General features: G+C 37.0%; 3 protein-coding genes across 6 annotated transcripts in view; 1 reads left to right on the top strand and 2 right to left on the bottom strand.

The window, feature by feature from the left end:
- Positions 1-455: 455 nt before the first annotated feature.
- On the bottom strand, positions 456-18,897 carry LOC101740014 (U1 small nuclear ribonucleoprotein 70 kDa). 3 transcript variants are annotated; one of them, XM_038016313.2, is made up of 13 exons: positions 18,651-18,695; positions 16,975-17,057; positions 16,447-16,532; positions 11,199-11,289; positions 10,381-10,489; positions 9,629-9,707; positions 8,871-8,968; positions 7,835-7,924; positions 7,108-7,182; positions 6,124-6,230; positions 5,178-5,290; positions 4,160-4,304; positions 456-3,353 (listed from the first exon to the last, which is right to left on the bottom strand). In XM_038016313.2, the coding sequence occupies exons 3-13, from the start codon at positions 16,486-16,488 to the stop codon at positions 3,196-3,198; spliced, it is 1,107 nt and encodes a 368-aa protein (XP_037872241.1). In that variant the 5' UTR covers positions 16,489-16,532; positions 16,975-17,057; positions 18,651-18,695; the 3' UTR covers positions 456-3,195. The 3 variants fall into 3 exon arrangements, with proteins under 3 accessions (XP_037872241.1, XP_012548142.1, XP_012548143.1); XM_012692688.4 differs by lacking the exon at positions 16,447-16,532 and having other exon boundaries at positions 16,975-17,043; positions 18,651-18,897; XM_012692689.4 differs by lacking the exon at positions 16,447-16,532 and having other exon boundaries at positions 5,193-5,290; positions 16,975-17,043; positions 18,651-18,897.
- On the bottom strand, positions 11,220-23,891 carry LOC101739881 (succinate--CoA ligase [ADP/GDP-forming] subunit alpha, mitochondrial). Its single transcript, XM_062672883.1, has 2 exons — positions 23,575-23,891; positions 11,220-15,881 (listed from the first exon to the last, which is right to left on the bottom strand). Exon 2 carries the CDS (start codon positions 15,579-15,581, stop codon positions 14,586-14,588), a length of 996 nt encoding a protein of 331 aa, XP_062528867.1. The 5' UTR covers positions 15,582-15,881; positions 23,575-23,891; the 3' UTR covers positions 11,220-14,585.
- Positions 20,944-23,904, top strand: part of LOC101745292 (protein strawberry notch) — a 45,178-nt gene continuing 42,217 nt past the window's right edge. For both annotated transcript variants that reach the window (XM_038016315.2, XM_038016314.2), the window contains exon 1: positions 20,944-21,128. In XM_038016315.2, coding sequence (XP_037872243.1) covers positions 21,126-21,128 — 3 coding nt within the window. In that variant the 5' untranslated portion in view covers positions 20,944-21,125. The remainder of the gene's footprint in view (positions 21,129-23,904) is intronic.

Raw genomic sequence — 23,904 nt, 5'->3', positions numbered from 1 at the left:
TTCCTTCTGACAAAATAATAATAATAATAATATTGCATCCACAATTGTTTAAGTGTACTTTTAGTAAACATTCTGATCAATTCTTGCTTAACCGGGGCTGGTCACCAGCAGCTAATAAATTTTTTATTTAATGAGTATGCTTAATTTAAAAAGTGCTCACAATTTTGTGTAGTTCGTTTTTAAGAGCATAGATTAAACACTTAATTTTTTAAGAGTGCCACTATGCATCGAGCTTTTCTCTTATTGCGCTTGTAGGCAGACGAGCATACGACCTATCTGGTGGTGAGTGGTTTCCGTCGCCCATGGACTTCAGCAATGCTAGGGGGCAGAGCCAAGTCGCTGCCTAACATGGCAATACCCTCAAAGTAGCTCGTACGAACTTTGACCAATGTCTATATCATTGACCTACTATTGTAATCTTTTCTATTAGGAAAATTGGTAATTTCACAAAAACGTTATAATTTTAAATCATTTATTCACAAATTAAACAAAACAAATTTACAAGTGCATCTGAGAACGGAATACATTTTCCACATAAACCTAGATTTAGGAACATAGACAAAGATCCTAGACTTTCTCCGTTCGTCTAGAATTAATATTACAATACTTTGCATTTCGTACAATATACTACCCTTCAGGGGCGGTACATACGGCGCCATGTACAAGGAAAGGTCGTGAAGTCCAAACAAATGACACATTCAATCTATCATTTCCAAAAGGTTTATTGATGAACCGGTGGAAGGCTTAAAAGACGAAAGGAAGATCTTCCACCGAGCTGGTTAAATATTGCTCGGTAGACCGACGGTCCCAGTGTTTTTCGGAACTTGTATATATGCTGTTTTTGAAACTGAACCCGCAAGCTAAAGCGAAGTGAACTCCTACAAGCGCCACTCTTCTGACGGTGAGTAACCGACAGACGCACATGACAGATCTCATTTTGTATTACATTGCCTGCTGTGTACATTATCAGGAAGAGTATGTATTTTCTATCGGCAGTCTTTTGTTTTGCGTCAGTAAGCAACTACCCTCGTCGACCGCTCTGAGAACCTTTACCTTACAACGGGAAAATATTTAAAGGCGTAAATCTCTCGGGTATTGGAGTGGGTTAATTTGAATAATAAGCCGTAACGCATGGCGTACCTCAATAGTTGAAGAGAAATGAAGAAAAAAAAAAATTAATATTCGTACTCTGATCTTGAACCCATGACCTTCGGGGAGGTGTGTTATGAAACCAATCAACCCATACTAAAATAGTTTAATGTTAAAAAAAAAAACTGGTTTCGAGCTCAAATTTCACATAAGTCAATAAAGCGACTAATTTTCAGAGTTAAATATATATACTTGACACGTGTAAACTATAACATTAATCTACAATTATTTTCAAAGATATTTCTATCTACTTTTTAATCAAAATATCTCTTTTATTAATATAATACATTTTTAATGTAACACTACAATCATTATTTACAGTTTTTTTTTTAAATATTAAAAACATTTTCGACGCCATCAGTGTCTTCAAAATTTACCACAAATAGAAATATATTCATTACATTGGCAATCTTGTGTTGCAATTTCAAATGTTGCCCGCATTAAATGTTCGATTTACCAAACGAAATCTGACATTTGAACCGTTACAAATGTTTTGTGTAACTAGATTGATTGCCCGGGTCAGAACTTGCTCAGCGATGTCCTGGGCTCAGCACTGAACGTGGAGTTCCAGTCCTGCCGTGAGACACGTGAGGTCGAATCTACCTCTAACCTACAATTTTCTAGATGAATTCTTTGAAGAAACGTTGTCCTACAAACGGTCTCATATCTATAACTAATACCAATTTGATATTGTGAATATCCGACCTAATGTCTCTTAGGTAAAGAATTAATCGACAGTTTAATTATCTATTGACACATTTAGTAGTGTCAATTGAACAATCTCTGCACACAGACAAATCAGTAGACCATGCGGTGTCAAGTCTGCCCATGCACTAAATGCAAAATAAGTATGCTCTGGAGCCAATCGCCTGGACTTGACCACGCTTATCGTCTCACAGTCTGATGTCGTGCGGTGAGCAAGAATAAGACCGTTCAGATTTCATTGAACAAATAATCGTGATAAGAGCTTAGGACATGTGTGGCTTGGAAAGCTTTGCAATGAATGCCAGCACTGCGGTTCCTGCGACATTTGCGAGCTTGAGTTTTTTAAAGACCGTATTATCTAAGCAACGTGGTCTAAAAGGCCTCGTAACTGGCCTTCCATTACCTTAAGATCAGACAGATTTACAAAATTCTAAATTATAACAAAAATAATTATCACTACATTATATATATTATTTAATCCTTTGACAGCCATATAGGTCACCAGACCCCATCAGAATATCTAGTAAACTCTGGAAAACACGAATCCGAAGGTATTGAGATTGAATCCATTTCTAAGACCTAAAATACTAAAACATACATTAACAAAATCTAAAGTAGCCAAAGTTAGGCAGTCCAGGCGCCTCAGTAACAGAAATCGACATAATTACTTCAATGCGCTCCGTAGGGCACCGGTGACCCACACGACAGTCAATGCGTTAATTTTATTATTCATATATCTAGTTCTAAAATTGTTTGTGTTGAAATTACTGCATGAGCGAGCCCTATGACGCTTAATATTAACATCGACACATGCAAGGAATAATGTTGTAAATTATATGTATTTAGAAAAGGCTGAATCACAATGTTATTACTTGAAAATGTCGACTTATTACATTCACAGCTTTATAAATCATAACGAAAATTGATTTTACAATCTTCTACATAGTAATATTATAAAAAAAAAAAACAAAAAAACAAAAACTATCCATTATAACTATCCTTAAAAATCCACATTTGGTATATATACAATACTAACAGCATCGTGTCCGTTGGAAGCCTTGTTTCATATGTAGAATTCGTTGATTTTATTCAATGATTCTTCTGTCGATATGCAGAGAGGATCCAATAGTTATATTAACACCGCAGAATTAACACAAACTGATAGCACAACACTAACGTTGTAGATTTATCACTTCACAAACATCAATGCCACTTGCTATGTAAGATCCGACTGCACCGGTCTCTGGGAACCTCACAGCCGAGGACCCTAATTGCGCGGAGACAGCGATCACATCATTCGGAACAGACACCAACTCCACATTTAACTTTTTTAGTAACAGTTCAGAATTGTCCCCTCTGGAAGCCAAGCCCGACTCCTCTCATGGTGTGCGTGGTGGCGCGGGCCACCTCGTACTGCGCTTGCATGGCTTGGAACAGTTCCTCCTGTTTCTTGATGGGGTCCACTTCCTTGCTCGGGGCTGCTGGCGGTGGAGCCGCAGCTGAAAATGATGATGTAATGATTATATTATAAAATTATTGTTTCTATTTTATTGCTGTGACTAAGTAGACAAGCGTATGATGCACCTAGTGCGGCGGGTAGCGATCATACAACGCAAGATATTTGACAGATGCCTGAATCTCGCTTACGACATTTTCAAGATAAAGCGCATATATACAAGTTCTGAACAACAACATTCGGGCCATCGGTCTACAGAGCAATATCACCCGCCTGGTGGAAGATCTTTTCCCTTTGTCGTATATCCTACACCTAGTATAAGTGTATGGTTTTTGAGTTATGGAACATTATTAAAATAAATTAATTAATGAACGAAACGGAAGCTGATGGTACAAAGAGCCACGAAGGCCTTTCAGGGACACGACCTTCAGCAATGAAGTATATGATTAAGAAGAAAGAAACGGAACATTATTAAGCCGCTCGTGAATAAGTGCAGGTATATAATTGCTTAGAACAATTAGTTTGCTGCGGGACTTAAACAAAGGCAGAGGCATATCACTCGAACCTGGAACGTGTAAGTACCACTGTTCTGCTTATCTCGGGCCAAGCAGTCTACATTAAATGTAAGAGAAGAGAGAGCTGCAACACTTGAAACTTCAACCTCATAACGAGTGGTGACATTACGATGGAATATCTATGGCCTCTAAGGGCACTTGTCGTCAGGCAGACCGTGAGTCGTTTATCCGTCTAGGTAATAAAGAACTCCATTATGTCAGCATTTCAAAAAGTAACTAAGGTAACCTTTCCTTTTGTCGTAAACAATAATAACGTTTTCTAAGTGGTCCTCACCAGGTTCCTTGATGCCCATGAGCCTCATGAACTTGGAGACTTGTTTGCCGTCTGCGTCCTGCGCGAACCTGGTGCCCGTCCACTTGGTCGCCTCTGCCGTGTCCGCCTTACTCTTGTTTGCCCAGAGGAGCTTGCGTTTTTGTACCTAGACAAAAAAGTGATGTAAGTGTAAGAAGTAAAGACAGAAAAGTGATGTGGGTATGATGACAAGATAATGGGGCTGCATGGTCTGGTCTGCAATAGCATTCTTATTCCCAGCCCGCCAGAATGAGTATGTAGCGAGTCTGAGTGCGGCCCTGCGCTGAGTACGGCCCTGTGCTGGAGCATCGCACTATATATAATATTCGACGGTACTCGCAAAATGTTTCTCATTCGGTTGAGTTCGAGACAAAACATACGCTGGTGCTCCGCCATTAACATTTGTATTTAATCGCTATTTAAGTAAATATAAAATTGTAATTGGTGGTATCATTTCACTGCGACAAAACCACAGTCCCGACTGACTTCTACAGCGGAGTGGTAATGTGTTTCGATTCAGAGTGAGACAGCCATGATAGAATATAATTGAGAATTCTATTTCGTTTAAGCCCTAGGTAACCACTTAACAACCTTGAGCAAGTTCATCTATCAAGTGCAATAATATATATCGTGTGGTGTTTGTATGTATGAAGAGGTCACTATAGAGAAAACTTGAATCCTCATAGACCATCTAACAAGTTTGACTAGTGTAGAGCTTGATAAGGCATTGGATTAGAAATGATTGTTATGTGAACAAAGCCATATCAGTGGTTTATGTTTTCGGTCAAGATTGAGGGGGAATTCTTAAATGCTATCCCGCAAAGAAAATGTTGGAATAAAATTTTTGGGTACACATTAAATAGACATATTTTTTTTTACAAATTAATGGTCTCTTTATCTAACACTAATGAAACATGACCTAATTATTTTTTAATAGAAAATTTCTACAGTTGCTCACTGCCAACCGTATCGACTGAGACGAGGCTGGACAGACACTAACCGGGGTCACGGTTACCTGGTCGAGCACCCTGGAGGCCTGCGTGTCGGCTGGCAGACCGGCTCGCAGCTCGCGCGCCGTCGCCATCGTGCCGTCGGGGCGCTTGATCTGTAGACCTGCAAAGTTACATAACTTAGTCTCATCTCTTAATTTTTTTTAAGGGATTTTATGACCTGGTAACTAAGACCTTTAAGTCATGTCTTATTTTAATTTATATTCTTATTTTTATGAAAAATGATAATTTCGAGTGAAATGAAATGAAGATGATTATTTTGAGACATTGATCAACTGGGATGAAATAAATGAAATAAGATGACATGGGATGAAATATAATCTCAGTAAAATAGTGGTCATTTACTGAGATTTTTTTCAGTTAACTTTTTGGAGGATCCGGAGAAGTTACGTCCAGTGGCTTTGTTTCATTTTCTCACATTTGTGCACTTTCACAGATATTATATAGTTAATAAACCACCGTTATTACACATTTAAACCTGAAGAAACACTAAATAGATAAAATAAAACAAATCACACAACTTCACTCCTCGCGTTCCCACCAAAAAGTCCTAATTTCTTTACAAAGTGGAACACAGATAACAACATTAAATTGGTAATTTCCACAAAATGTACTCTGCAATCTCTAGGATATCAAAGTCAAATTTCTAACCACAATAAAATAGTGTATACTGGCACAGTTATTCAAAATGTTTGTGATAAAAAAAAATTGATTTGATTTCATTTGATTCTTCCCATTCGTACACTCTTGACAGAGTGGTCGTGGTCATGCATCAGTCGGATCCTGCGATACCGATGCTCTCGCGATGCGACGCCAAGTGGCACGGTGTTTCGCAGAGTGAGAGCAAACATTTATGTTGGAGTGAGTAACAGATTTTATGAGGTCGGTCCATCGTGTTGGAGATCGTCCGCGAGATCTTTCATTTGATACACTTACCCATTTTCTCCATAACTTCAAGTTTCTTATTGACTTTGTAAGATGTAGACCTGAACTCGTTTGGAGGTGGAATTGACACGGACTCTCGTCTTTCACTCGAACTATTACTGTAAAGGACAAATAATAAATTGGTTGAAGTTTTACTTAGTTCAGGTGGAGTACAGGTACACAATGGTGGCTCGTTCCCAATTTATGCAATTAAATTAATACAGTTGATGTTTCAGATTTTTTTGCTCTTAACGTCTTTTTTTTTTATTGGTTAGTTGGATGAACTCATAGGAATCAACCACGTTAATACCGCCGCCCAAAACATATTACTGCTTACATGGCAAATTAGGCAGTTAGGTGGTAGTTACCACCTACTCGTGCAGGCTCACAATACGCCCTCATCATCATTCTCCTGCCCTTCTCCCAGTCACCTGGGGTCGGCGCAACATGTTTTTACCTTCCATACTCCTCTATCAAATACCATTTTCTTCGCTCACTCCTCTCTTACACACATCGTCTTTCACGCAATCCATCCATGTCTTCTTGAGACTATCTCTTCCTCTAAACGCTCACAAGACGTTATAGAGATATATAAAAATGTTAGTCTCGCTAAAAATCGAGAACGGCTAGACCGATTTAGCTAATTTTGGTTTTGAATTATTTGTGGAAGTACAGAGAAGGTTTAAAGGGTTTGATAAATATGAAAATGCTCGGAATTAAATAAAAATAACAATTTTGTTTTTCCTTTGATGTGTCCCCCGTCGGACGCATTCCTTTTGTTTGTTTAAGTTTATTTTATACAAAAGTTTAGGTATTTTATTTATCGATTGAGGCACTACGAAGTCTGCCGGGTCAGCTAGTCAGCAATAATTACGCAAATTATAATTTTTATCGGCCCTAATAAATCCGAAGGTATTTATTTCACTACCTTCATAGTAAGAATGAAGTGTGACTAGATTTCACTAGTTTATACTCTATGATGTACGCTGTGGTTACCTGGGGGCGTGCGAGGAGGCGGGGCCGCGCGACCGCGAGCGCTCCCGCCGCTCCGGGTGGCGCGCGCTCGACGACCTGCAACACAGTGTACACAGCTGTTGTAACTATACTCAGATCTTACAACTTATATGTCAAGATGGGTGGCGCATTTACGCTGTACATGTCTATGGGCTCCAGTAACCACTTAACACCAGGTGAGCTGTGAGCTCGTCCACTCGTCTAAGCAATAAATTAAAAAAAACATCTTGTTTTTTCATACCTTTGCTGATAGCCTTGAGAGGCTATTTCAGCTTCTAGTTGACATGTAGCTAAGCTCACGGGGGTCAAATCGGAGTGTTGCTAGCACGGGTCCTAGCAAGGGCCGTGCTCCGCAGAATCTACCACCGGATCGGAAACGCGCCCCACTGAGAAGATCCGGCGAGAAGCTCAGTGGGCTGTGTCTGTGGGTTAATTTACTTGTCGAGCCCTTCGTCGCAAGAGACGGGATGGGCGAGGACGGTCACTGGTGCTTGTGGTACCTAAAAGCACCCGTCAATGGATCGGGAGGATCCGTAATGACGTGTTTAGGGCGACATCGACTGTTTACCATTCGGTCCACAGGATCGGGTATGGAGCGCACATCAGCTAGCTGTACCACACCACTCAGTGCAAGATTACAGAGAGTACATCGGTGGATTACTGGTCAAATTAATTGGTTAACGATCGAGTATAAATGTTTTGTCCTGACCTCTTCTCCTCGGACCTCCGGCTGTGCCTGTCCCTCTCTCTCTCCCTCTCCCTCTCGCGGTCCTTGTCGCGGCGGTCGCGGTCAACGAACCTTAAATTTTAACCTTTCATTTTAGGACATTACAGGATAAGTTTCTTCAGCTGTTAGTCAAAATGCAATCCCGAAACATGTCATATCGACGCTTGAAAGGCAAACGTGACTAAGCGACAATGCGTGAACTTTACAGTAGACTAATTTAAAGTTGAAATACCTGAAAAAAAATCTATTTTAACGAGTCCAGCTGTAGGATTGAAATTATTTTAATAGACCTAGAAATATATATATTTTTTTTGGCTTCGAATACGGTTATTGCCTATCATTTATGTATAAAGCAGTTATTGTCGCTTAGTCACGTTTGCCTTTCAAGCGTCGATGTGTAGTCACAATCGGACAGCTTGCAGATGGGATACACAGCTCGGGAGCTATTTTTTTATCTGGCTCACCACTGACTTTCAAGTACTAGTGATGGGAATAGTTTGCAAATCAACAGAGTTAGTGGAGCTGCCCATTTCCGCTGCAGAGTCATCAAATGTTACAATTTTTGTTTTCATTAAACTGAAACCATTTGTCTCATTGATGCAGAACTTGTGGGTTCCGGTAACCAGTTAACAGTGCGTGACCTTTGGTACGTTCATTGCCCCCTGATGTTATTACATACAAAACATTGCATGTTTTTACTGTGTTGTAACACAAGTCTCCCCCCATAACGCTTGTTACTTCCTATATACTATTTTTCTACTGCAAAATTCATATAATAATTCGTACAGTGTATGATTAATATCGCGTATCTGCACATTGTCTCAACTGTGCATTTAATAAAATTTAATTATTTTAATAAATTTGTGTTCAGTTTTCTAATTGTAAAAATACTTATTATATATGTACTTATATTATGTATTAAAAGGAGTGGAAATATTGAAAAAAATTAAACATGATGGACTTGTTAAATAAGGGGTTGTGTGGGGGCCACACGGGGCAGACTGCTGGCAACACTGACCGGGGCGAGGCGGCGTCCCTGGCGTCGTGCGACCTCTTGAGGTCGTGTCCCGGGGGCGACGTGCCGCCAAACGGCTTCAGGTCCATCAAGGCTGGCACCTGTACAATAAAATTGATTATTAAGGTATATAACCTTTTGTCATAACATTTAATCATATTAATCATTAATTTAGAAGATGTGAAAGAAGACTATTGTAATCTATACAAATAAATAAAATTGGAGTGTCTGTTTGTAATAATAAAATAACCACTTTTTACTAAATACGTAAGTATGTATACCACAGAACATATAACAAATTTTTTTTTATTTGTCTGTTTTTCTGTCTGTTTGTTCCGCCTAATATCTCGAACGGCTGGACGGATTTTGACGAGACTTTCACTGATAGGTAGCTGATGAAATAAGGAATAGCTTAGGCTACTTTGTTTAGACCAGCTTCGCCCCGCGGCGTCGCGTTACTGAGTCCCGCGATGTTACCCGCGGTACGACAATAACATAACATCGATGGATTCAGCTATCAATAATAACATTTAATGTTTCCGAAACGAAGCGAGGGCGGGTCGCTAGTTACAATTAAGAATCTTAAAATTAAATATGTATTTTGTTCTAGACTCAACCGCAACAAAATATGGGAATGATATACATAATTTTAAATAGAAAAAATCTTGATAATGATCTATTGTTCTCTTTGCTATGCTTGATTTCGGAATACCGGATGTGTTTTGATCAGCAACCCCGCGACACTGGCGGCTTGCACCCACCTTACTGTCGTCGGGCTTGTCTCCCAGCAGGCCTCGCCTCGACGAGCTGTCGCGGCTGCGTCGGCGGTCTCTCTCTGATCTGTCAATTGAGTTTCAACCGTTACACGAATTGCTTCTTATATAAACCAGATTTACTTAGCTCATTTTGTTCGTCATCAATATATTAAATACGTGAAGAAAAAACTTTATACCCCTTTTTACCAAAATTGCAAGGACGAAGGAGTATGAAATTTCCCACAGTGTATAAGGAGTAAAGAATGCTAATTTTTTTAAAAAATTATCTATAAAGAATACATACATTAAATTAATAAAAAAAAAACATTACGCAGATATACTCTTTATTTATAGTCTAACATTTATTAACGTTTAAAGTCTGTGATCAAATTGAGAATAGATTAACATCGTTTTTAATGTAATTTGTCTATAGTATAGTCTCGGTGAAACCTGTGATTATAGAAGTATAATAATGTTCAAACTTATAATTTCCATTTATTATAGTCGAATTTCGACTTTTTTTGTAATTTTTTTATTGCTTAGATGGGTGGACTCATGGCTCACATGCCACCTGGTGTTAAGTGGTTACTAGAGCCCCTAGACATCTACAACGTAAATGCGCCACCCGCCTTGAGATATAAGTGCTAATATCTCAAGTATAGTTACAACGGCTGCCCCACCCTTCAAAAACCGGGGGACCACTAATATTCAGAATATCGCAATTGAAACGTAGCAAGCTCAGTGTTGTAGTGCAGTACCTGTCCCTCCCGCGCTCCCCCCGCCCGTCGCGCCGCGCCCTCTCCCTGTCTCTGTCCCTCCCGCGCTCCCTGTCCTTGTCTCGGGAGCGCGCGCGTTCGCGACTCTCATCTGAACAAAACGAAATTATTGTTAGTACATTTCAGCCAGTATCTTAGATTTAGCGTTAAATGCGGGTTTCTTAATAGGAATCTTGGTAACGGGAACAATTACATTACAGTCTCTATATTCATTCCGTGTCTAGAAAAGATAAATAATATTATAGCTTGTGTGCCTCTTTTTTTCTATTTCAATACTTTATGAGATTCCGATCGTCCGAACAACGCGCTGGAACTTTACTAACGGGTTGGAGGGGCGGTAGTACCACCACTAACGCCCCTCCAACCCGGCCCAATTGAAGCCGGCTAGGGACAAATTGACCCCAGGCTTGATCCCATCCACTTCTTCGTTAAAATTGAACGAGTTCAAGGCCCGGTAATTGGTTACCGGGGCCCATAGACATCTACAACGTAAATACCGCCACCTACCTTGAGATATGAGTTCCAAGGTCTCCGTTTTTACAGTACAACAGCTAGCCCACCCTTCAAACCGAAACGCATTACTGCTTCACGGCAGAAATAGGCGGGGTGGTGGTACCCACCCGCGCGGACTCACAAGACGTCCTACCACCAGTAATTACGCAAATTAAAATTTTTGTTTGATTTTTATTTCACGATGTTATTATTCCTACACCGTGGAAGTCAATCAGTGAATGTTACCGCCCTTCTTCGCGTTATTCACCTTGTATTTACAATCAAGTTTTTGTAAATAAGAAACTCACTTGAACTGTGTCTTTCTTCCCTTTTGGAGTTCGTCGATGAGCGTGGCTCGACTGGGGGCAGCTCGGGCTCCGACTCCCCACCCTGCGAGTCCTGCGACAAGGAGCATCAAGCTTTGAACCTTTGGAATTACTTTGAATTCCCAACACCTCGCCCGTGTTATATTAGATTTCAGAGAAAAGAATCGATTTTTTTTTCTTACGAATATAAAATTACATTAGTTACTAATATTAATGACTAGCCGTACTCGCCCGCTTCGCTGGGAATTTAAAATTAACATTATTTATTAGGGAGTCAAACACTCATATAAATATCAGTCTATCCATTAAGTACATATATTTTCTACATGGATACCAAGTTTCAAGTCAATCGGATGCATGGTTCAGTAGTTATAACGGAACATCTAAAAAACCACTGTAGATTTATATATTAGTACAGATATAGATGTAAACCCAATGCCAAGAGACTGCCGAGCGTGTCCGTGAGCACTTGCGAGCATCTTTGCGCCTAATCTCACACTACGAGCGCTTTAGATATTTATTTTTATTAGGTAATTCGCTTAGGGGGACCGAGCACTTTCGGCCAGGGGATAACTGGTAACCAATGCAAGGCGAATGCCACCATCCACTTACAGACATAGGGTCGAATCTCAATTGCTATTTCCTCACACTTCGAGCCCTGACAATTGAACTGTTTTGCGATAGAAAGAGATGAGTGTCCGTGCGGTTTCGCGACCCCATGATGTTGTTGTGTGTGTTTGAATATTTATCTTTATAAATAATACGTATCGAACCTTTAGAATTGAAATGATAATAATCCAAAATTCTTGTTTTTTTGTAAACGCAAAAAAATTTAATTTTTCAGTTTTGATTTTAATACTTTAAGCATTAAAGCCCATACCTTTAAGTTTAAGGTATGCGCTTGATTTAAAATAGGCAGATAGTGTAGTTTTTCCTTTTCTAGATTAACGTTGAAATCTACTTATAAAAAAATTTTTTTTTTTATAAACAGATACCGTTTTATAGGTCATCAAAGTATAAAACACATTTTCTTAAAAATGTTAGTTAAGGCATTTCAATTCTAACAGTGCGATATTGTATTTATAAAATCGGTACCTAGCGCTGTTGTGACCGATCGAATCGATAGGAAAGCCATTATTGAAATAAAATTAACGACTTCAAAATTTTCCGAGGTGACGACAATTGTGTTACGGCAATGAGCCCCAGTGATCATTTAACAACTGAAGAGCCGTAAACTCGTTAAATTTGCAGAGGAAAGTGTTGTTAGTTTATATAAGGCGGTTTTTTTTTACAATAGTGACCGTCGACTTTTATAAAGGCCTTCTTTTTTCTTTATAGAAAAATTCGATTCAATTATTTGAAGGATTACTGGTGGACCCGAGGCCTTTTCACTACGACAGGTGGGCGAGCAAGGGCTCAGTCAAAGCCTTCTTCGAAATTATGTATTTCTTTTATTTGAATCGCATTTCACTAAGGTGCGTCCAGTGTAGCCAACCCTACATCATATACTGTAGATCTACAGTATTTTGGAAATTTTCTGTTTTTAGTTTAGACCTCGGAATCTATTTTTATTTATTTATTTAAGATGCTGATGTCATATATTTTATTTGTTTAGTCTGTACACTAAGTCCGCTTTAATAAAACCTACTACTGTTGCATTGGAGGTAATAGTCAACTGATTTAATAGTTAGTGGTGGTGGTCTGGTAATTCTGCCAATGCCGGTCCCAAGCCCTGATGAGAAAAGAGGGTGGAGTTGGAGTTCGAACTTTCCACCGTAAAACAGTCAACTCAGAATGTTTGGCGGCGGTTAATTATCCAGACCCAAATAAGGCTTTTCAGCAATCTCGAAGAACTAAATCTCTTCCAAAAACACTGCCGTTGAAGGCCTCATGAAGCCACAACCCTCAGCATTGAGGATTATCCACGCAAGGAAGTTAGTGGTGGACATAGTAAGTGGATCGATCGATTATATTTTTCTTACTCGGAAATCCCCGTGAATGCTATGACCATTGCGTTAATTTATTATAATATATGTACTACACTGCGCATTCCGTAACTTGTTTGATTACTCTTTTTTTTTCTGAAAGTAAAACTTCTTTATGCACGCTTTGACTTGACTTTTCTCCTTCTTTTTTTTCAGTATTGCTGATTTTTAAGCCCTTTTTCGTTTTTAGGTTTACGAAACTCGGTGGGGTTGAGCGGATTGAGTATAGGCCCTTTTAGGCCTGATATTTACGAATTTAAAATTTTAATATTATGCTGTTCCTCCTTCGTAGTTGCCTTTCGTGAGCGTGTTAGGTTAAGTGGTTTGTTCGTATTTACCTATATGACTATATTGAGACCTTAGAACTATATCTCAAGGTGTGTGGCGCATTTACGTTGTAGATGTCTATGGGCTCCAGTAACCACTTAACACCAGGTGGGCTGTGAGCTCGTCCACCCATCTAAGCAATAAAAAAAAAAAAAAAAAACCTATACATTTGACAAGTTATAATTAGGCCTCTAAGAAAGATACTTGGTTAGGTTTGGGGATGGAGGAATGGTAGCCTTGACGCTTTTCTAGCTTCACCAGGATGGGCACGGGTTCAGTCCAACGGGATGGGATTTGTTAACAACTGCACAGTTGCCTTTACAGGTACATCTACTAATGGATCGGAATCGAGACCCGCTGAGAAGATTTGTCGAGAAACTGCGGACTAACGCTTCTATGAGATCATATACCCACTCTGTGCGACTTTGTCAGAAAAAATAATAACACTGGTTTTGTTGGATTGTGTTTTTTTTAAGTGTAATCGCTTTTTCAAAAGATTGGCTTTGTAGGGACACGTAAGCGCTTGCGCATGCAGTTATTGCATTACACCGCACCAGTTGCCCGGCGCCGGTCTTTATGTAAACACATGTACCATCTTACGGAATAAACGGTGTTTTCATTACTGTGTATTAGTTCTTTATTACTGAAGTCACAATTGGTAACAACATCTACAGTAGTGATCCAAAAGTGTAAAAAAGCGAATATTACATTTGAAAGTAGGTAAACTCTACTTATAACAATAATTATCTTATAGAATTTTTAACAAATGAATCCGCTTATCTCATAAGGTGCACTATCGAATTCGTGCATGCTATAGCAATTTCAACAAGACCAATAAAGCATTGTTATATAAAACTCAATCTGGTTGATATATGTATGTACGAGATTAAATATTATATTTTTATGAAAATATCAATATGTCTCAGGAATCGCAAAATAACAATACAAGACAAATTGTAACAACAATCGAAAATAAATAATAGCAATATAGTAACTAAAACACTATACAAGAGTGGTTCGACCTAACGCGTTTACACATTTTTAAGGAACGTTAAGTTTAGATGATCTCTAATCGTTTCATTTCTTTGTGAAGTTCCACGCCCATTTTGGCCGGAGACCGAGTGACGATTACATTAGCTTTTTCTAAAGCCTTAATTTTGTCCATGGCGCCTCCTTTGCCGCCCGAAATGATGGCACCGGCGTGACCCATTCGTCGGCCCGGGGGAGCCGTCAAACCAGCGATAAACGACACCACAGGCTTCGCTTTTTGACCAGTATTGTACTGAGTCAAATATTCTGATGCTAATTCTTCAGCATTTCCACCAATTTCACCAATGAGGATGATGCCCTTGGTCTCAGGATCCTTGAGGAAAACTTCTAAGCAGTCAATGAAGTCTGTTCCGTTGAAGGGATCCCCTCCAATACCGACACACAAAGTTTGGCCTAAGCCAGTAATAGTAGTCTGATGACAGGCTTCATAGGTCAATGTCCCAGAACGCGATACAACTCCGATGCAACCACGTTTGTGCACTGCAGCTGGCATGATACCAATTTTACACTTCTCGGGAGCAATGATACCAGGACAGTTAGGACCAACCAGTCTAGACTTGTTTTGTCTCAAGAGGGCATGTTTTACTCGCACCATATCATGTTGTGGCACACCTTCTGTAATGCACACAATGAGGGGCATTTCAGCCTCAATAGCTTCTAGAATGGCTGCTGCAGCTCCAGGGGGAGGTACATAAATAACAGAGGCAGTTGCTCCTGTGCCTGCCTTTGCCTCTTTGACTGTACCAAACACAGGCTTACCAAGATGTTCTGTACCAGCCTTCTTTGGTGACACTCCTCCAACAACTTTAGTACCATAGTCAAGGGCTTGTTGGCTGTGGAAGGTACCCTGCTTTCCAGTGAAACCCTGAACAATCACTTTTGTTTCACTTGTAAGGATCAAATTTTTTCTGGTTTCAGCATAAGGGTTGCCAGATGCAAATCGTACATTGCCGAGTTTTAGTCCATCTTTGAACTTAGAAAGAACCCGGACTGGCATAGCCATTGTAGAATTATTGAATGTAAATCTACGAAAGGGAAAAACTAGAGATTAATTTAATTGGATGGTGAGTGACACTAAGTGACACTGATCACGTCGGGGTCACCACTTTTGGATCACTACTGTAGATGTTGTTACCAATTGTGACTTCAGTAATAAAGAACTAATACACAGTAATGAAAACACCGTTTATTCCGTAAGATGGTACATGTGTTTACATAAAGACCGGCGCCGGGCAACTGGTGCGGTGTAATGCAATAACTGCATGCGCAAGCGCTTACGTGTCCCTACAGCTTTAAAGCCATACTTTAAAAAAAAACACCATTTTCTAATTCTTAAAAATAAACTATTAAATTCAAAAACCAATAACCACAAATCCAACAAAAAAAATATCCACATTACATTATATTAATGTGAGAAACTGTCATTGAGCATGTTATCATCGCAGCACACTAACGTGATAATAATGATGTCTACTGCCATGTCACTGATTTGTAATGAATAAATACAACGGACACCCAACAATAAAATTACTAAGTCATTGTCGTATTGAAGTTGTTTGATACTAACTAAATTAACCTCTCTAATGTTAGCATTTAGTAATTATTTCTTGGGTATTTTTTTCTGCAGACAACTAATCTATTTCAGATTTTGGCTAAGCGGTTACCAAAGACCACGGACACAGCAATGTCAATTACCTTAAACTTTATAGTTTTGTAGTTGAATATAATTAACGACATTACAAAAATTACAACCCTAAAATCTATTAAAACAAAAGAAAGAGTAGTTTTAAAACAACAAAAACAATTTCATTATAGTAAGTAATAGTACAATTGCCGTGTTTTTTGTTGTCTTAAACCTAGATACTCACGTTTCGAGAAGTTTCGTAGACAAGGCATACTATCGGTGACATCCATTTCTGTAGCTCAGCAATGCCCAACGGATTTTTGACTTTTGCTTTTGTGTCAATTTACAAATTGGGTAACCATACAAAATAATAAAAGTGTTAATATCATTGTTGAAAACAATTAAGACGTTTGAGGATATACAATTTTAAATTACTTCTGCCAATTTTTGTTTTAGATTTTTTTTAGTTTATTAACGAAAAATCACGAAATGCAAGTGTTGTTTTAATAAAACAAATTACAAAATTGTGCTTTTTATTTTTCGCAATAATAAAATAACACTTTTTTAAACTATCTTGGGTTGATGACTAAATTCTTCGATATTTTTGTGAGATATAATAAACATAAGTAAATTAACCGGTCATGTTAGATCAATACATAATTATGTAGGTATTTTTTCCCACTTCGTAAAGTATTTCAGTCCAAAATCAAAATTACAAATTTCTCTAATCAAATACAATGCAGTTTTAATATTTTTTAAGTGTGTAATTTACCTCACTCATGTCCATGTTGACGTCATCGTAGTTCGTATCATCTTCCCGGCGACGGCTGCCCGCTGCCACCTACAATATTCAGTCTATCGTCAAGCAAAGAATGGTGGTTAATAACTGGTATTGCTATGGTATACAGTGGAATCTACACAGTTACTTCATTACATTTTCTATTCGACAGTTCCTGTGATTCAATAACTTTCATTGCTATAGGAAGGACTTCTACTGGTGGTAGGACCTCTTGGGAGTCCGCACGGGTAGGTACCACCACCCCGCCTATTTTTGCCATGAAGCAGTAATGCGTTTCGGTTCGAAGGGTGGGGTAGCCGTTGTAACTATACTGAAACCTTAGAACTTATATCTCGAGGTGGTTGGCGCATTTACGTTGTGGATGTCTATGGGCTCTAGTAATCACTTAACACCAAAGCAATAAGAAAAAGGAATGTTAATCCCCAATTTATGTTATGTTACAATAAACAAAAAAGGTAATTTTCTGTAAGAAATGGAATTTTTGATTTGATAACTTGATTTAGTGATAGAATATTTCTACAGCAGCAAAGATACTGTATTTTTTGGCATTCAGTATTAATATCACTTACATTTATGACTTAAGTATGTGTTGTATACAATGAAAACCTTACATGCTATATGGTAACTTTAAGTTACATAACTCAACTTGGTTACACTCAGAAAATTAGATGAGATACTCGTACACAGATGGCAGGAAGTAGTAATTGGAGCTTAAGATGTCTCATAATATTGCAGGCTGATACTGTTCATTTAGATCCTCTGACATTACAATTACGTGGGGGGTGACATTTGAATTAGCAACTAAACCTCACTGAGTCCAAAATTCTGATCACACACAGTGATAACTATTAAATACATAATAGCCAATGCAAATTGTATCCAAATATGCAATGCAAAAAGAGTTGTGGTTAGCGAAGCCCGTTCTTAAAATAGGGTTCAATCCAGAGACAGGTGGTTTACAGCAGCAAAATAACAAAATCAGGTAGGAGAACTAACTCTACACAGCCTTTAATGAGGATTTAATTTGTTAAAATAATAGTTTTTGTGTATATTTCATATTGATAGTAAATAATATTTAGGCTGTATTTAAATTATCTTTCTGTTTAATTTTTAAATTATAACTTTAATTTTTCTTTTTTCATAATGTGGAGTTTGTGCAGCAATTCTTCCTTTTCCATTCAGGCCTATCAAACATCATCTCTGCACTCACACCCTGCCCTTACATATCTAGTACACAAGTACACATTCAAGTTTTTTTAGAACAACCCACCAATTTTTTTATCTAGCAGAGAATCTTTTAGTTGGCTTTAGTGGATTAACTTTAAACTATTATTTAATTACTTAATTAATTTAACTTAATTGGTAGCTGTATATTTCTTAAAATCTCCCTAATTCTTAAAAAGGTAACCTAATTACAACTAATTAGAGATGTTCTAAAAGCAGCTACTTTTAGTTCAATAGTAGACACCGATTGAAAATTTTATGCCTGCTTAAGAGTAGGTTTATTGAATAAATTAATAAATAAAACTAATAGAAGACAAAAATTTTAAGATTATTAGATTAGGTTATAAGAATCTTAAGATAAAATTAGTTCTATTGTTAAGCTGAATTCAACTTTTCCAAGGACATCAAATCGCAAAAAAACTTACCGTGGATTGTTGAGGAGCGCTTCGTTCTGTTTCTACGTCATCATCACTTCCGTAGCCCACGAGAGAATACATTTTGCCAGCGTACTAATTTAGCTTATAGTAACTACAGTAGAATCACACAAATTAGGGATAATTCAATGAAATTACGAAATTATGTAGACAAATCAACAGTTTTATAAATACACGCCGAAAAGATGGCGGCGAAATTTGCTCAAATTTGACATTTGGCTATGATCTGTTTAAATGTCACATCTATGATCTGGTTTTTCAGTTGATTGTCAATTGATAGTAGCAGAGTAGTAGTGACAAATACTAGTAGTAGTAGTAGTGATAGAATAAATACGACATACCTACTATGTATAAAAATCCGAGGATCAAACGAATGAGAGTTAATTTTGCATCCTATGCACGGATATTATTCTCACTAGTATTTAAGAAGTCAGAGATCTAGGAAAACAATAATGACATAGTGCATAAGTCTCATCGCCAATGTATCAGACTTCAATTTATTAGAATTTAGTTCAACAAATTCTGTATGTTTTTCGCAAACTCGATCTTGTTTAACTATTTGTTGTTCACCAGAAGTAAAATTACATATAGGAATTCCAGAATGCACTAGAATGGCTTATACTTTAACGACGCCATGTATATCCTTGTAGTACCTGCGCTATTGCGATTCCTATGCGCACAACTATTTTAAACTGGTGGTAGGACCTCATGTGAGTCCGCACGGGTAGGTACCACCACCCCGCCTATTTCCGCCGTGAAGCAGTAATGCGTTTCGGTTCGAAGGGGGAAAATTTTCTATGACCTTCCTTTGCGTACCGCTTCAGTAGTTGTTTCGATTTTACCACCCTATTCTCTTTTAAATTATCAGTTATGAAATGACCAGTACGTCTCTTAAAGGCTGCAAGTCCTAAGTCATCTTTTAAAATACGCGACATGGTTCTAGGTGCTATCTTCATCTCCCGAGACAAAAGCTTTTGCTTTCGGACAGGATTTCTTCGAATTCTTTCCCTTACTGCTTTGACCACCTTTTTCGTACGAACACTACGTGGACGGCCAGATCTTTTTCTGTTACAAACAGAGGAGGTCTCATTGCACCCATTAATAGCCCGGTACACAAACATTTTACTAATACCAAGCGCATGGAGAGTTTTAAAAATTCCATTTGGCTCCATACTTACTTTTTGTAATGCAATCACAGCGATTCGGTTCTCTTTATCACCCCACTCCATTTTCATATCGCAAAATATTGTACAATGTATTGGCGCCAAAATGAGAAAACTCAATGAGCAATCATATAAAAATGTCAGATTCTAAATTCAAATGTAATATTTTGTTTATTTTTAATTGTAACAGTATTTATGGCCAGACTAAGTATAATAAGAAGAACTGAAAACTTGCTGTATTTGAATTCACACCAAATATTTTGTCTTTTAAGTAGTTTCATAGAAACATACCTTTATTAAATTATATCATAAAGTATAGTCTACATATAGATATACATATATATAGTCTATAGTCCACATATATAGTCTATACGCTACACTAGTATACAATTGCTATTTTCCGTTAATTCTTAGAATATTAGGATACCACTTGAATATGTTCATGTAAGATTTTGAAGACCTCTTTTGTTACTACATACAATAGGTAGGGGTGGTTTCTCAATCGTAATAGCTAAAAACTCTATAGGAACAGATCCAAATATTATTGTTGTGTAATAACTTTCAGCGAAACTTTCATATGTTGTAGCAGTAACTGTAAGAAAACAAACTATTTTTATTGTAGTTTCACAATTACGCTTTTATTTCAAATCCTGATCATTCACCACTTCAGATTGCTTAATAGCTTCAACACACTTGGGACATCCTTACTAAAAATAGGATTTTGGCAGAGGTGTAATGAAACTGAGTAGAAGATGTGGTCCAACGCTCCGCCTGGTGTTAAGTGTTTACTGAAGATTATGGACATCACGTAATGAGTGCCACCACACACCTTGATTTGAAATATATATTTGAACTGTACAGTAATTACGCGAATTAAAATTTTTATGATGTCGTGATGGCAGTTCCATATCGCCTTGTCCCAATGTTCCTTTAAGTGAGTACCAGTTAATCTGACGATACTAATAATACGATTTCAATATATATATTTTTTTTAATTAAATTATTTACTTCAAAGTATTAGCTTTGTTAGAGACAGTGAAAATCGATTTATTCATTAAGAAACCAAATTTGTGTATTTGTGTGTATCCGAAACGCTTTATTCTTTTCTCTCTGCTTTTTTTAATATGGCGGATGCATTGACCGCCGTACGGACGTCTGACTTTTTTTGCTGTGAATTCTACAATTTTTCGTAAATAAAATTCACGATTGATAAATTTTAAATTGAAAAACACGTATCTGTGTCACTTAATTTATTATTGTTTTCCATTTGGAAATACGAAGAGCTCCTAATTCCCCAGGAAAAATGGTAATGATAGTTTTTTGTTTTGATACTTTTTTCCAAACTTTGGTTTGTCAAAAATTATGTTTTCATCCTTTTTTTATTGTATTTCATGATATTATCATGACGTCTTCATACCTTTAATAGTTCTGATCAATTAAAGAATAAAAAAACTAGACTTTTATAATTTTTTTTCATTGTTTTTAAGTTTTCTAACCAAAAAAAAGATGTCATAATGAGGTGCAGAAATCCCATGTGATGTTATTTGATTGTATTTTGGTTTCAATAGTTATTTCTCAATCTTAATAGTTGTTAATTATGCAAGGTGGGTGTGGCTGTATTGATTTTCTTGGAAGGTTCTAGGTATATTGTTAGAATGCGTCTTAGAGGAATGAAGTGTAGGTGTGTGAGAGTGTATAGCACATTGCATTATATCGACAGTTGTGATGAATCTTTAACTGATATTGTCCTTTAAGATACACATAAATGTTCAAAAATCAGTTTTAAAACTCATTAGAGCAAGTAATATGATGTTTGTTTGGAGAAATAGCATTAGAAAAGGATTTGAAATGAAGGAATGAAAAATGTTGTTTGCATGTTTTACTTATCAAGTATTGATGTAAAAAAAGCAATAAAACGAGTTATAAACCTGCGTTATCGGCTTTGAGTGGTTTTACAAGAACTGAAGCTGCAAATAATTGCAAAATTTATGAAAAAATGGTATGGGTTTTCTAAGGTTATTGCATAGTTATCTGAGTTCTAGTTCAAGCTACATTTTTGAAAAAAGTCATACAGTACAGAATTTACATTACAAAAAAATATCCAATGAATGTTATATATATTTTTGTTTATTACTTCATTCTTAATAAGTAAAAAAAAAGCTGGTATAGGTAAACAATTTATAGTTACCTATATAAAAAATAAACTTTGTTTCTTGTCTTAATGAAGTAATTAAAATATTTAGATTTCCTTTTATATTGTGGTTACGTTTCTTTTTAAATGTTATAATACATGTTGTATACGTACATTATATATGAAGGGTATAATTTAAAGAGTCAAAAAAAAAAAAAACAAATATAAAATTAATTTCATTTATTACTGGTGCTTTTTAAGGGAGTTTTAAATTAAACAGTCTAAATCATGGCACTAAACTTGTAATCATTATACTTTTAAATACAATATTTTAAGACACTAAAAATCTACAAAACATTTTTAAAGGTAAAATATCTGTAACAAAAAAAAAAAGAAAAATATGACATATTACATAAAAAAATATATATACAAATTTATTCATCTGAATGTTATCTATAATGGAGCACAAACAGGAAAATGCAAAATAAGTTTGGTTTCTTTGAAATGTTGATTTACCGTTTTCATATTTAAATTGAAAAGTGCCTAACATGAATGGGTTTCTGGCAGTCTAGTTTTTTTATCAGTTACTATCAAATGGGCATACCATGTTCATGTAACTATACTTGAGACCTTAGAGCTTATATCTCAAGGTGGGTGGCGCATTTACGTTGTAGATGTCTATGGGCTTCAGTAGCCACTTAACACTAGGTGGGCTGTGAGCTCGTCCACCAATCTAAGCAATAAAAAAATAAAAAATGTTTCTAACTAGTTGTTCCCTGCGGCTTTTCCCCCAAGACCAAGGAAAAGAGTCAGTGTAGTTTCCTGGGGGAATAAGATGTTTTTTTAGGATAGGACAAGGTAGAATATCTCACTCTTCTGATCCAATATTATTGCTTTAAGAAAACCTTGTTGCTTTGTTTCTACTTGAAAGAAGGACAAACAAACACAATGTTTATAATATTAATATCACATTAATAATATTAATCGCATATTATTAATATTAATCTCACATTTTAGTGTGAAGTAGGTTGTTGTTATGGTTCCATTAATGCAATAAATAAAAATGATTTTATATTACAATATTACAAAGTGAATTGAAATACTAGGTCTAATTCTCGTTAGTATTTACATATAGTTTAGTATAGTATATAGTATTAGTATTTAGTGCAATATTACTGCACTACACTTCAATTAGAAATTTTAGATTGCTTTAATCAAAAACAGGCATAAAATAATGTGAGTTTTCATTGTGCTCTCTCTTTCTTAAGAAGTAATTTGAAGCCTGCAAAGAGAATATTGTAGGAGAGAACATGTAACATCATCTCAGAGCCCGCTTTATATGCATGTGATGATGACAGCGTCATTTATGGAATGTCATCAGGATTGGTTACCATACTAAATGGTAAAATTATTAGCTAGTACACATGGCTACCGAGCTTTCTGTCACTGTACTGTATTGATTAATGTCTATTCTTCTTCCTGGGATGAGATGGGTGTTAATAGTCTGAGATAACATAGCTGTGACAGATGAGAAGAAGACTGTGAAAAAGTCCCATTGTCTACAGAACACTTAACATTAATAGGTTATTTTGCTTGTTTGTTGCCTATGTTTATTTGAAACCAGCTGAGTCCCGCAATGTTACCCGCGGTTATTATCGTACCGCGGGTGACGCCGCGGGGCTAAGCTAATCCAAAGAAATGTAGCCTAAGTTACTCCTTATATCATCAGCTATCTATCAGTGAAAGTCCCGTCAAAATCGGTCCAACCGTTACAGAGATTAGTCAGAAAAAACAGACAGACAGACAAACAGAGAGACCCACAAATTTTAAAAGAAATGTTATTTTGGTAATATGTACTGGGTATACATACTTACGCATTTAGTAAAAAGTGGTTATTTTATTATAACAAACAGACACTCCAATATTATTTATTTCTATATATGTACTTAGA

Source organism: Bombyx mori, chromosome 16 (assembly GCF_030269925.1).
Source record: "Bombyx mori chromosome 16, ASM3026992v2".
Lineage (NCBI taxonomy): Eukaryota > Metazoa > Arthropoda > Insecta > Lepidoptera > Bombycidae > Bombyx > Bombyx mori.
Note: the sequence above shows the minus strand (reverse complement) of the source record. Positions and strands in the feature narration are given on the sequence as shown.

Coding starts and splice junctions, on each gene's coding strand:
- LOC101739881 (XM_062672883.1), bottom strand. CDS start 15,581: ATGGCTATGCCAGTCCGGGTTCTTTCTAAGTTCAAAGATGGACTAAAA.
- LOC101740014 (XM_012692688.4), bottom strand. CDS start 18,722: ATGTATTCTCTCGTGGGCTACGGAAGTGATGATGACGTAGAAACAGAA. Junction 6,231..7,107: donor GCCTCCTCGCACGCCCCCAG/GTAACCACAGCG, acceptor TGTCCTTTACAG/TAATAGTTCGAGTGAAAGAC. Junction 3,354..4,159: donor CATGGGCATCAAGGAACCTG/GTGAGGACCACT, acceptor CATCATTTTCAG/CTGCGGCTCCACCGCCAGCA.